Consider the following 14224-nt stretch of genomic DNA (forward strand, 5'->3'; position numbering starts at 1 on the left):
ACAAGAGGTCCAGGCTTCTCTGCATACACACTATAGTGGTTATTCATGACTATGTCTACCATCTTTTGCCTGTTTAAATTTTTAATCATAAAGATGCACTAACATGTAACGTCTTACTATCATAGCTGCAAATAAAAACACTTGAATGACATATCTGTTAAGTAACATTTGGTTAAAAAATAACTGCAGATATTTGCCATTTGAGTCCATTTGGAGTCAGTATTCGGTTAATACATGCACAGCTCAGATGGATGCACACAGATAGCCAACATTTAAAATGATCGAAGACTATTTTTTTAAATTCAGTGCTAAAACTAAAAGCCAATTATTGACATTCCTTAATAAAATTACAGAAGTGTTGCAGCTTTTCAAATTTAGACTGTATGGAATAAGGAATCCATAAACAGACAACCTCCTTGGTAAAAACAGACCAAACATCACTATGCAACTTGTAAACTTCAATGAGATTTTTTTTTTTAAGCTGTTTAAAATACTGTCCTACAAACTTCCAATAGATTTTGGTAAAAACAATCTGAGAATTCATTTACAAGTGAGTTACAAAGCTGTAAACAGTAAGAAAAATGCACAATTATTTACAAGAAGGACTCCTACTAACTTCCTGTCAGTTCTACTACAGCAATAAATCCCAAATCCAAAACAAGAGGTTCACAAAAATTCCTGTCACTACGCCAGGCCTAAGTGTCAGGTGCAGTCCTCTCCACATGTGATGGAGTCCACATGTGATAAGACAAAATTGTAAAATGTGAAATACACAACTGAAATGGTTTGCTTATCTATAGACTTAAATTTTATGAAGGTAAACTGCACAGTCCAATATGGATCACATATCTTATTCTGATATATAAATTTCCACTTTATCCCTAATGCCAGCCCATTCTAATAAAGATAACGAGACTGTTGTTGTGGCCTAAGTGGGAAACACCATATAATGATCTCAGAGCTTTCTAACTACCACTTATTTTTAAGCTGGCTGAGAGCTGTGATTTTATGCTCTTAGTCAAGTTCAGTATAAATGACAACTAGGAAAAGTTTCAGTTAAGATTTTGAGAGGGAGATTTATACTTGAGCCAACACATATATCCCCCATTTTATTACTTGCTCCCATACATTCATCTGTCTGGTATTCGGATAATATAGTGATTTGGTGTAATTTAAACTGTCTTGCTTTCACCCAAGCAATGCCAAAAACAATTTTCTATGTTAAAATGTTCTGTTTTGTGTATTTCCACTTCCAAGAAGGAAATTTTCTTTCTCAGATGTTTTGGATGGGGAATATTTCAGCTGCACGTCTTGCATGGGTTACCTCTTACTGAAGCAAGTTTTATGACTACAGTTTGAATGGCGCCATTCCCTTCTAGTAGCACTTCCACAGCAGGGTTCCTTCCCTGCTGTTAGCTCAGCACACAGCAGAACATCTGCTCACTGAATTAAGGACGGTACTGTGCATTAATTACACCTGCTGAGCACTTTTTCCAATGACTTCCAAATCACCAGTGGATTGATTTCAGGGTAATATTGCTGTTTTCAACACCATATCGGGAAAGTATCCGATAATATGTTGTAAGCCTCATCTGTGCATTCAAGTAGATTGTTAACAGATCCTGCTTATAGAAGACACAAAACAATTTCCAATCAAATTACATGTCAACCAAATATCTTTCATTCAAGAAAACAGCAAAACCAGATTGCCTGTTAAGACGATTATGCTGTGCCCTCTCAGGAACAGAATTCTTTCTTGACTTCACTTAACTTAGTTGAAAGTAAGCCTGCTCTGTCACAGTAGGTCGTACACGTGGTATAGACATGCCTGAGCTTTCCTGCAGTCATTTCTCATCTCTGCAATCTCTTCTTAGATTTTCAATCCTTATGAACTGACAGAATCAAGTGTGTTCTCACTTTAAGAGTTTCAGTCAGGACACTCTTTCTATATTTGTGAAATGATATGTTGTCTCCTCAAATTTGCATATATATTTAGATATTTATATACATGCATGCATTTAACTTTCAACACAAACATATATATAGTACCTGAAACATCTTAATAGAGAAGCATCATTACTTTTATTTATTGCTGTTCTATTTCTTTTTGCTACTTAATAAGCTGCTTTTGTCCTACTGTCCCCATAACAAATCAACCTGCAGTCATCACCTTTACACACTGGAATAAATACAATGCCTTTGTTTACTTGAGACCAAAAAGCTCACTGAAGTATGGTTTAATTGAACAGTTAAAGTCCTTTTCTATACAACAGGAAAACAATGCCTCATATGTTACATTTTATGATTTTTCATGATAAGCAGCTCACATTTTGTGTTGTACATTTTCAACATACTTTTGTTCCACGTACACATATATGTATACACACACACACAGTACTGAACTCAGAGCAATGAGTTTGAGGGATGTAGCACACAGCTCAGGAGAACTGAAGATATGGTTCTGCAAAGCAACACTGCTTTAAGACTTCTTCAGTATCAATGTACAGTATAACAAAACAAACAGGGTATGCCACAGGAAGCTTTAAAGAAAGTAGCAGCATAAAAACACCTCATGATTTATAGTGCCACAAACAGTAATACTGGATGCCTTATGTTTTCTTGTAGAAAACCCTTGCCATTTGCAGCTATAGAGTGACGTTGCAAGGACCTTGATGGAGGTCTAATGTTTTTAACATCAAGTACTTTTACGTTTACTGATAATTTTTTAAGTAAAAACAATTCTTCAAATATTGCCCTTGATTATTCCACAGCTGATTTAAAAAAACTGCAATATAACCAAGAGCAAAATATTACAGCCAAGAGTTCGTAAGACTACATTTGGTAGCAGTAACTGGGCAACCTTAAAGGGTACTACAGGAAACCAAACCATACTATGGTTCATTAAAATTGTACCATTAAAAATTCATTAAAAATGATATGGATCATTTTTACATTACACCAGTCAAAGGTGACTACTGTGCAAGAATCATCAGAGGCTGAAGTACATCCTTTTTATGTGGCTATTCTTAGGAATCTAAACAAATCCAATTGATTTCTCTGAAGCACTTACATTGGGATAATACTCCATCACCAATAAATATTCCATACGCCCATCTGCAGTGAATCTCTCATCTCCCACAATGAAGCGGGCAATATTGTCGTGTTCCATCAGTGGAATCCTGTAAATGTTCCTCTCATTGACAAAGTTCTGACGATTAGCAAAAGAAAATACTTTCACAGCAACGGGGCGTTCATCCAAGGAGCCTTTGTACACTGCTCCGTATCGTCCCCGGCCAATCAACTGCAAAAAAACCAGGAAAGAATTAGTTCATTCAAAAATAAGTAAAGGCAAAAATCAGAGTTCTCACTCAACAAAGATTATATACCAACTTTAATACTCAATTACACTGTGGGAAATAGCAAATATTTTGTACTGAAGACCAGAATTAGAACACTGTCATAAAACATTTTTAAGCTGGAAATCTTAGGATAGGCCTATTTAGATCTATATTACTATATTGACCTATAGTCTGCATACCCATTAAATAAATTGTAAATAACCTATTCAGCCATTTTATATAGAACATTAATAAATCCAGCGCATTATGCTGATAATTCTCCGATTAAACTTTTGACTACTAAACGTTTATAGCTTTTATATGATCAATTCTAATTAACTCCAGCTATACATTTTACCTTTAGGATAGCTTTACAAGCTGTACATTTTAGGTTAATAATGCTCTACATGCATTTGCAGTGCAACACAGATTCCAAAGGAGATAAACAGGTTTTAATAGGAAGACATAATCAACTCTGTGCTACCTGTAAATCTTTATTCTAGCTCCCACAATGTTAGACTGCCTTTACAGAAAAGCCTTTTCCATCTCCATGGCAACTGAAGAAAGATGCAATCTCTGCTCTAAACCAGAGCACTGGACCACCTTCAAAAAGAGTTCTAGTTTGTAAAGCTCAAAACACTCTAACTACATAAGAATTTAAGTCTATTGCATTCAAATAGTTTACAGGTAGGCAAGTATCTTCTCACTGTTAGAAGTACATACATTATAATCTAATGATTCTAAAAATGATAATATTGTCTAGCAGAAAGTATCTTTTAACAGATAATACTTTCCATTTCTCAGTCCTCCAACGTCAGAGAGTCCTCATAGTGGACTGTAAAGTCAGTTCAAGGTACAAACACACAGTATGTTCACATCCCTACCAGAGATGTGGAAAAGCAAACACAGGTGAAGACAATTTGTTCTGTGACACCCTATGACTGAAAGTGAGATGTCAACTCCTTAATGCTTGAGAAAGAAGACAGAAGACCCTGCAGTAGATTTCTCCAACAAAGCTGATGCTTTTTACAAGACTACCTATCAGTATGAGTATTTCATCTGAGGCTTTACGCACCTTTACAATACGTGCCTTTGAACTCTCGTGAATTCTGCCTCCAATACTTTTTGTTGGCAGAGGGCACCCAAGTTTCTTTGCTGGTTAGCTTCCCCATTGCCCGGAGCACACTGCAGTGAGAATACCATGCCTGCAGCCAGCATCTCTGACTGTGATTTCTGATGGGCAACAGGAAGAAAAGTACCTCTCTCTATCTCTTTCACAGCCACTATACTGATTTTTCTAGCAAAAAGCTTTTACAAATTCTATACAAGTTCTACTAAGTATATCAATTGAAAGTATAATCTTTTTCAGGTTTCTGACGATGCATTGACACTAAGCTCAGTGGAAGGTTCTAGTTAGCCCCTAGTTGCCATGGAAATAGAGTGCTCCACTGTGATTAATGACAATACATAAAAGCACTACAATGGAAATACATGGCCCTATCTGCAGTAAATTCTATACTCCAATAGGTGTTACTAAAGCATTTCAAGTGACTATTGTAGGATATTGTACTTAAAGTGACCAGAGTTGAGTTAAAGAAAAGGAGTTTGATGCAGTGCTGAAATGCAGCACATTTAAATTCTCTTCATCCCCATTAATCATTTTCCAGTGTTTAATATTTTCTTTTCAAGATAGAATGTGCTCTAGCTAATACAATACTGCTAACAAAACCAGGCAAAATAAAACTGCTGTAACATATTTTTTTTCTTACATTGGAAAAAAAAGAAGATTAAGAAACAGTTGAACATTTACCTCCAGTAACTTAAGATTGTCTAGATCCAATGAGGGCTCTGATGCTGCTGCCTCCATCATGTTCATACTATGCAATCCTTGTTTACGGTCTCCTGTACAGAAAGGGATGGAAAGGAAATCAGACACTTTCTGATTTTGTGACATAACTGTAAGTGAAAATGCAAACTTGCCTTGAACTTGGCACTAACACATAATGTAGGTAAATAGAAGGGAACCCTCTGAATTCTTCTGAGTTAGTAAAATCAGCAGCGAAGGTGCTGACAGCTACAACCTTAAAGCAACCTGCTACACACTGTTTTGATAATTAAATATCATTGGTAGCAGCTGTCAAACACGTTTACAACAACACTTATGTGCTGAGTAGAGGATATGTCGAGGAAAAGCAGGCCCCAAAATGCCAACTTGGAAAACGAATCATAAATCTCTCTGAACTGTTATGAAAGGAATATCACCAAAAAATGCTGGAGAGGATAAAGGGGAGCATTACATACAAACTTGTAAGAGAGACTAGGGAAGAAAACTAAACATAAGCATAATTTTGAGAAACAGTATTAACAGTAAGAACAACATTAAAAAAAAGGGTCAGCCAACTCTACCTGCAAGCATTCTGTATCCAAAGAACAGAGCAGCAATCAAGACAGCTAGTACAGACACAGATGCAAGGGCAATAACTATCGTCTCATCCCGATGAAAAGAATGAGAAGAATCTGAAAGAAAACAAGATGAAGACTCTAATTGTAAATTTGAAAAAGTCACATTCGTAAAAACATGTTATTACAATGAGGAAAAAAACCCAACATACACTTGATTGTAAGACATTACACTAAACTCTTTTTCTTCTTAAAATCAAAGGATGACAGGGTAGCCGATCATCTCAAGCCCAGCTGATTTGCAGCTTTTCCTACTCCTTCAGTGCCATCAAAGGGCACAACAGAGAGGCACTGAAACCTTAAAGTGAATCTCCTTTCTATCTGCAAAAGCTCAGCACAGGCATCCAAGGTGAAACTAATGCACTCCTGCTCAGCAGACAATTTCTTAATCAAGTTTCCTGTTACAAATCAGGCTTATAAACTTAACCTTATTTTTTATTATTATTATTCCAACACTGGAATGAAAATCTCAGTAAAAAAGTAAAATAAAAGGTCAATAATGTTGCAATGTGATGAATAATTAATCTTTTGTATTCAAACATCCATATGTACGTTAGATGCAAGATCTTTTGTGCTAGGGCTTCAAAGTGCTTTTGTTTTTTCTGATTTGTGTCAGTGCTCAGATCAGTTTTATCATGATTCTCACTATGTAAACCAGACTGATGTTTCCAAAAACAACAGCGGAACATCGAACAACTTGAAACAACAGTAAAACACTGAAAACTAAATGACTGGTTTAATTTAGCCTTTTAAAAACTTTTTTTCTTAACAAAAATCAAATTTGGTTTAAATGCATCTCACTGCTTTCTGAGGAAGGGGGAAAGAGTTTTAATGTAAACGTTTGTTATTGTCTTCAGTGGTTACCTTACTGCTTTTCCACATCAGATCCCAATCTTGTTTCTTTCAGGTATGTAAATATTCAGCCACTTTAGCAGAGAAATTTCTTACTGCAGATATTCCTCTGATGTCAGAATCACTGGAATGTGGCATTACAAGACCTCATTTACCTTGGCTTTAAAACCAAGTTTGCAAACTATGTTTAAACTTGTCTCATATACTGCTAAAAGTACTCCTTAAAAGACTCATAACAAGACCTAACTATTCTAAAACCACAAAACATATAATGCACACAAGGCTTAAACATTGGGTAAATTCTTAGGTGAGACTGAAATAAAATTTATCCCAGTCTACACTAACTGAATAAACAGACAAATTCACTGCTCAAACTGCATTTACAGTAAGTTAAACACGATTCATTTATTCCAGTTCCCAGCATGGATGAACACTGGAGAAAAAGATAAGGAAAGAAATCAAGTGTGAAAGACATCAGCTTCCATTTTTACACAATTGTAGTGGTAAGCAGAACTACTAAAAAGTTGGTAAAACAAACAAAACAACAAAACAAGCAAACAAAAAAGCATTTGAGATGTGATTATTTACCTGAAAAATTACCCCTCAAAAATAACATGCAGCACATATCAGAGAAAGCCTTCAAATGGTACTCATGACACTATCAAATTTCAAGTTGTTCTGTCAAAAGAAATACCACCACCAATGGTTTTGGTGAGAGTTTCACAGGGAAAATAAACTACTGCCACAGAGCGTTGTGCTATGCGATCATAGTTGGGATTTCTATCATTTGGAGACTAAAAACCTGAGATTCCAGTTTTCACCTAGATTATGAATTCTAGCTATGTACCTATACACACCCAATCACATACTATATATTTAAAAAAACACAGCATAAAAGAACCTTACATGACACAAAGCAATATAAAATACTGTATAAGTGTATGAAAATGTGTAACTGTTGGCAGGAAAATCGTAATTTTGACTATTCTATTTTTTGAATAGAATAGCTTAATCAATGTTTTTTGCTTATCTAGAAAAATACAGACACCAACACACACATATATTTGCATATACATAATGTTGTTTGGTTTCTTTTATATCAGTCCAAGATGGTGCTAGATACCATCTTGATATTAAGAAAGTGCAGGTTTTGAGGGGCTGAGGTTCCTGCTGTAACCTCTGCTGTATTTCCTGGACCACATAATCGGTGTGTAGTCATTTACAGACTTCCTACTGCCTATATAGTAGTCATGTCCACAACTGTTTCCTGAACGTTATCCAATGCCCAAGTCTGATTGCTCCATTCTTGCCACTCTTACAATGCAAGGGCTGACAGCAGAACCCTATCCACCATCCTGCTGCCTTCTGGAACAGGATTTTGCTGTTCCTCCACTCCTAGCATAGGCCAGAGAAGGCTATTCTCAGCTGCACCAACTACTTAGAGAGTTTGGCAGCATTTCTGCACTGGCTTTCTCTCATTAGAAGCATGTGAGTAAATGTATTATGGGGCCTGGCAGCAACAAAAAGTCCCAAGTAACAGTTTTGTGGAGATCAGTAGTAGAAAAACATGTTGAGAAAAATGATCACAGCATTCTTGGTCCTTGATGGACCATTCCCTCTGGAAACTTTTTATCTTCAGTGGTATCTCTGCATTTGCCAAATAACTGTAAAGAACTTTCCTGCAGCTCAACAGGAAAATAAACTTTTTTTTTTTTTTTAAAGCAGAGTTGTTTCTTAACAAAACACAAAACTGGCTTATCCTGAACCAGTTTTTACTTCTTATAAACACTTTAAAACAACGTTGTCAACTATTCATGTAGTCACAGTCAGTCCTACAGTAGGAATTACTACTGCTGGGCTGTCAAGCACCTTTTACAAATTATCCTTAAATTTCTTAATGATGGTAACCAAACATTTCAACTGATTAGTAATATGCAGTTCAACTTAATACGGGTGGGTAAAACACTGCTTTGAACATGCATAACTGCTGCTCAATAATCTGATTCAATCTTTCGGGATCATCATCGATATTTGGGTATTTCTTCAGTGATAAACGGAAGGAACTGCATCAACTTTTTTGACACTATCTTCAAATTTCAGACCAAGAATATTGATATCCCAATATTATTCCCAAACCATTGTATTGCTTAAAAAAATGACAGTCCAAGTTTATAGGATGATATGCTGAGAGGATGAACTGCAGTCTGTAGGAAATGTAATGACTGCAGAGTTGATTACGGAGCACAAGTCTACCCACACTTGTACACAAAATATCAGCAAAACTCCCTCAAGTGCTTCTTCATTGTGAAATTTTTGTTTCTACTGAGCATTCTTTATAGAGAATGAAAAAATTCCTATTTCAGCTTCCAATCTAAAACAGAACTGCTTGAAACAAGAATAAGTCACCAAAAGCTGCGGTAAGGCCCAAGACACCAGAGCCAACCTGTTTGGGTGGGAAAGGGAGAACAGGGCGACTTCAAGCAGCAGCTTAAAGAAACAAAGTGTGACCAATGCCTATGCTACTTAGAAGGCATCCAGCTCTTCTGTCTTGAAAAAATTCTACCAGTAACTCTGATGTAATATTTTCTGAAGTGCACCAATTACATCATGAAGAAATATCATGGCAAATAGTATCAGCAGCCTTCAAAAAAATAAAAAATAAAAAAGGAGCAGCACAAGTGATTAAAATAGAGATGCCCTCCTCCTGGCTGGGGAGCAGCTGGTAACCCGCAGAGCGCTGCTCCCAGCAGTGTGCCGACCCTGCCAGCAGCACAGAGCTTGTTTCTGTGTTCCAAACCCCAAATACAACAGACCCTGTGTAGGGAGAGAATTTCGTCAAAGGCACTCACCAATAAGGCATTTCAGCAGTGCTTCCAGTGCTTGGTCAGAAACGAGTCGCTAGGCTGAACCTGGCCCTGCACTTCTGATACTCCCTATGCGCACTGCTACCACATTAGGCATTTCTCTTTCTTCCCTAAGACATGTCTGCCATAATAGCTGCCAAACGCTGCTACAATATCCTTGGTAAATTAGATTTTAAAATTAAGCTTCCATATTGCCACACACAATTTTCCTACTGCTGCTTTCCTAGCTTTCCTCAGAAATGACAATGAAAGAAAAATGCCGACAGTGCTAATGACGTCATGAGGAATAATATTTTTCCTTCCAATTAATTTTTCCACTATAAACATAAGCTTGTAATATTAATCAGTACTGGAGTATTGCGATCTATGTGTCTGTGGTTGAAATTGCTTCTTCTTTTATTTTTCTGTAATTTAACTTTCAAAAATGAAAGCCTCTTCTGTATGCTTTCTGTTTCCATATTTTAAAAATCAGCATTTATCATATTACCAAAGAACATTCTGAGGAAAAAAAGGAAATGGGGACAAAATCAGGTAATGATGGCCAGTGGCAAAAGAGCCTGTAAACATCACAGCAGCCTTCCTTTGGAGCCAGAAAAAAGGTGCAGGATTCCTGTGCCTTCCCTTCCCATCAGCAAACACCATGACACCTCTGGCCATCTGTCCCCTCCCTGCCCTTGCCCATCCCTCCAGATAAATTGATCAGATATATAGAAGAAGTTTATTACACTAAGGGTAGTGAGGCACTGGAGCAGGGTGCCCAAAGAGGCAGTGGATGCCCCGTCCCTTTAGGCATGGGGTTCTGAGCAACCTGATCTAGCTGTAGGCGTCCATGTTCAGTACAGGGGAGTTGGACCAGATGCTCTTTAAGGGACTCTTCCAACTCAAACAATCCAGCATTTCTATGACAAAGCCTTCGTTATCCACCACAGTCTGTGTTACTGTCAGTTCAAGTGCCATAGTCCGTGCTGTGCGAAGGTAAAACATTCCAGTCTTGGTTGGGACCACGGGAATCCACACAGAATTGCCACATTTCCCAATTCATAGTGCATCAGGCTCTAAAACTACTACTGAAAGTGCAAGATATCAAGTGGAAAATCAGGAGAAGAAAGCACCAAAGCTGCTACAGCACTGTAGCCCAAGGGCTCGCTGTTGCTTTCTGCAAGATCTTCATCCCCTGGACATCAAACCTGGGACACAGCAGAGATCGCTGTTAGGATAAGAAATCTTCAGGAAGCTATAAGAACAGCAAGTGTTTGCCATGTTCAAAAGCCAGGAATCCCATGGGGAAATATTTGGTTATGTAAATAAGACTGAATCACACAAAGCTAAACAAGGAGATGCCCTTAGAACGACAAAAGCAATTACATTGTTTCCTACTCTTTAGATGATTGAATATAAAACTCTAGACTTTGAAATTTTTGCACGTTAAGTATAGAGATGTACACACACACGTACACTATATATGAGTATCTACATATGTAGTATGAAAACAACCCCAAATACCTGGAGAAATTTTTATTCTGGTAACTGTAATTTGGAAATGGAGGTTTCCACATAATACACGATGGTTGCACATGAAACCACTTTCTGCCAGACCCTTGTATTGCTATTAAAGTTTTTCATTCAAATTTTTAAAAATCAGCTGCCCACTTTTCAAGTAAATGACTCACAGCTGTGTGTTTGTCACATCGTAGTAAATAATTCTAGTAAATACATGTGTGTAAGTTTAGATAAGTATTATGTAACAGCATGTTAGAGAAACACTACAATTACTGTCTATAATGAAAACCAGTTTTTAAAAATTTACCTGTGTTCCCACTGAATTTCTGGTATCAACACGCTGCAGAGGCCAAGTAGCATTCCAGTTGGTACCAAAATATTAAACTATCTTAACACCAAGTAATTACCAAGTTCTGGTAGTCACCAAAATATAAGGAGAACACCATCCTTCAACCTTCACAGCATTGTAACATCTGATTCTTCAAAACAACTCCAGCTGCCTGGGCTCTGATCAAAGTCAGCACAATTACACAGGGACTCGGAGATCTGCCCATGCAAATCGCTTTAAAAAGAAGTGGAGGCTTAACGCCATCCTACAACTATTTCTTTGATGTGATCAATTCAGTATGTTCATTGCCAGTCTGTTACAGAAGTTGCTTTTCTATTTAGGAATGATAATGATATTAAGGATGAGATCAGAAGCATGAAGGAAGCCTTACATTTAAATCATAAACACAACCCACGAGGAAAGGCTGAAGCATGTAGACAGTATGGCCTTTGGCTGCAGATGACTGCAAACTTACTCTGCAAATTGCAAAAGGGACTCTAAGCATGATTAATTCTACTTGTGTTTCAAGTTTCATTTTTTCTCTCAGTCGCTGTGTATAACTTTTATGACAACAAAGTCTCAGCTTTTTGAAAAAGCATACAATTATCAACTATTCCAAAAGCACATAGGTTTAAATTTCTTTGTATTTTCTGCCAGGTTAAAAATGTCTTGGCAAACATGCTTTATTTCCCACTTTCTGTATTAAAAAAAAGAAAAAAATACTTATTTGTACTTACATGATTATCAATTTTTTTAATAATTTAAATACTTTGTGGTTGCTTACAAAATTTCTGTGCATAATGTATAAAGAATGATCTGTTTGTCTGCTCAGCCTACATATAGTTATATGAAATGGACCTTACTACGCAAGCCAGGCCAACCATTTTTCACCGAGCACCACCTCATTGCTGATCCACCATCCTGCAATGTGAGAGCTCAGTCTTCAGCATGTCAGAGTAAATAACAAGAAAACCTCCGATATAAACAACATATCAAAACGACTCAAATTACTTAAGTGAATCTTAAATTTAGTTCAGGGAAGAACATGTAGAAGAAAAAAAATTAAGCAGAGAACTTGTAAGAAAGAAACATACATTAGTGGCCTTTTAGATATTATGGTAGGCTTTTCAACACACAAAGAAGAAACCCAGTCACACAACTAAATGCATTCAAACCCACATTCTCAGTTAAGCTGATACCACAAGGCTTCAATACTTCTCTTAAGTCACTCTCCACAGATCTCCACACTGAACTCCAGCAGGAGCTATTTCCAGTTTTCCATAAAAATATCCAATCACAGAACAGCTGAGATTGGAAGTTCCAACCCACCTGCCACAGGCTGGGTCCCCCAAGGCAAACCTTGCTGCCCATATGGCCGGCTGTGAATAATCAAAGGAAAAATAACAGCATTTCCTAAGCTTTTCTTTCCCTACAAATTTTTGCCATGCACCTAAACTTTTACAGGTACATGCTTTAAAACAACTATTACCTTATTTCTGTTTTAAGCATCTGTAAATTTGAGGTGAGACAGTATCCTTCTGTATGCACTTGACAAATTATTAATAAAATTAAGTCAATATATATATAACCATCAATATAGTATATAACATCAATATAATAACCATAATAATCTAAGACAGTGTAAAATATAATAAAACATATAATACAAATCACCGTGACCGCCATCAAAAATCAAAGCAAGATTCAAGCAGGAAGCACTATTTTATATCCAAGTGTCTGAGTACACAATGGCTGAGGTTAGCAAAGAAACTTCTGTGGAAGATGAGTGAGCATGTGGTGCTGGCACAGATGAAAAGCACAATGGGAAGAGTATTTTTGTGTGAGATGGTGCGAAATTCCTTAGCAAAACAACCCTGCCCAGCAGTAAACCTAAGGCGATTTTATTTCAAAACTGAAAATGAATGTTACTCGCCCAGACTCAAGAGCACTTGAGAAACTTGGTTTCTACTGCAGACTGAAAAGCTCAGTTAGAGCATAAAGTTTGCACTATTTCCAGTCATCTCATTATTTGAAGAAAATGTTTAAGCAGTCACCAGTATCTTTCCAGTTTGCATTCAATATCATATTTTTATATAAAATCATCATTATACTGTTATGAAGTGTCCATTACGGCATCTTTTTGTGTTTTTCTCCACTCTGGATACCTAACATTTCTATTTGTATTTCAGAGGTGAACAGAATCAGACATCCACTCCCTGGGCTTTCAGTAATCACCAGATCCCTATAAGTGCCGCAGTAATATCCTGACCTGGCAACAACGCATCACAGATCCCCTGAGCTCCTCAGAGAATGCCTGAACATACAGAATTTACAGCTTAAGCTGTATAATTTTCCATAGCATGCTCCAAAGGAAGTCGGCTAAAGCTAAAGTCAGGCAGACATCTTTGGAAACCTGCGGTCAGTCTGCAGGTCAGATGGGAGTTCCCTGAGCCTTTTCTCAAAGGGAGCTCCCTGTACCTGAGTGGTCAAAGGTAGATTCCCTTCCCGAGTCCCCATCCTCTTCTGCAGGAGCATCTAACAGTCCAGGCAGCACATATTGGATTCATTGTCTTTGTTTTGAAAACTGAGGGCTGCACAGATACATGAAATTTAAGAATTAAGTATGTGTGGTAATTTCTTTGGCAGAGAAGTGGGTTATGCAATCTCTAACGGCTCTTCCTTTGATGAGTAGATACAGAGACACAAATTAACAGCCTGTCACCTTCCTGGAGAAATAACTCCTGAGTAGATAAAAACTCAACCCAACTTCTTTGTGTTTTCTTCCATGAGTTTTCAGTGCCATTTCTAACACTGCTTGAATACTCTTTGAATAATGACGTAGGTAGATTTAATAGCAATTCAAAACCAATCCCAGATTCAGA

General features: G+C 37.2%; 1 protein-coding gene across 3 annotated transcripts in view; it reads right to left on the reverse strand.

Annotated features, from left to right (window-relative positions):
- Window positions 1–14224, reverse strand: part of BMPR2 (bone morphogenetic protein receptor type 2) — a 102574-nt gene that overhangs the window by 20355 nt on the left and 67995 nt on the right. For all 3 annotated transcript variants that reach the window (XM_048953171.1, XM_048953172.1, XM_048953173.1), the window contains exons 4-6: window positions 5745–5855; window positions 5149–5240; window positions 3071–3301 (exon numbers count right to left, since the gene is read on the reverse strand). In XM_048953171.1, the coding sequence (XP_048809128.1) occupies window positions 3071–3301; window positions 5149–5240; window positions 5745–5855 (434 nt within the window). The remainder of the gene's footprint in view (window positions 1–3070; window positions 3302–5148; window positions 5241–5744; window positions 5856–14224) is intronic.

The sequence above is a fragment of the Lagopus muta genome, chromosome 8 (genome assembly GCF_023343835.1).
Source record: "Lagopus muta isolate bLagMut1 chromosome 8, bLagMut1 primary, whole genome shotgun sequence".
Classification (NCBI taxonomy): Eukaryota; Metazoa; Chordata; class Aves; order Galliformes; family Phasianidae; genus Lagopus; species Lagopus muta.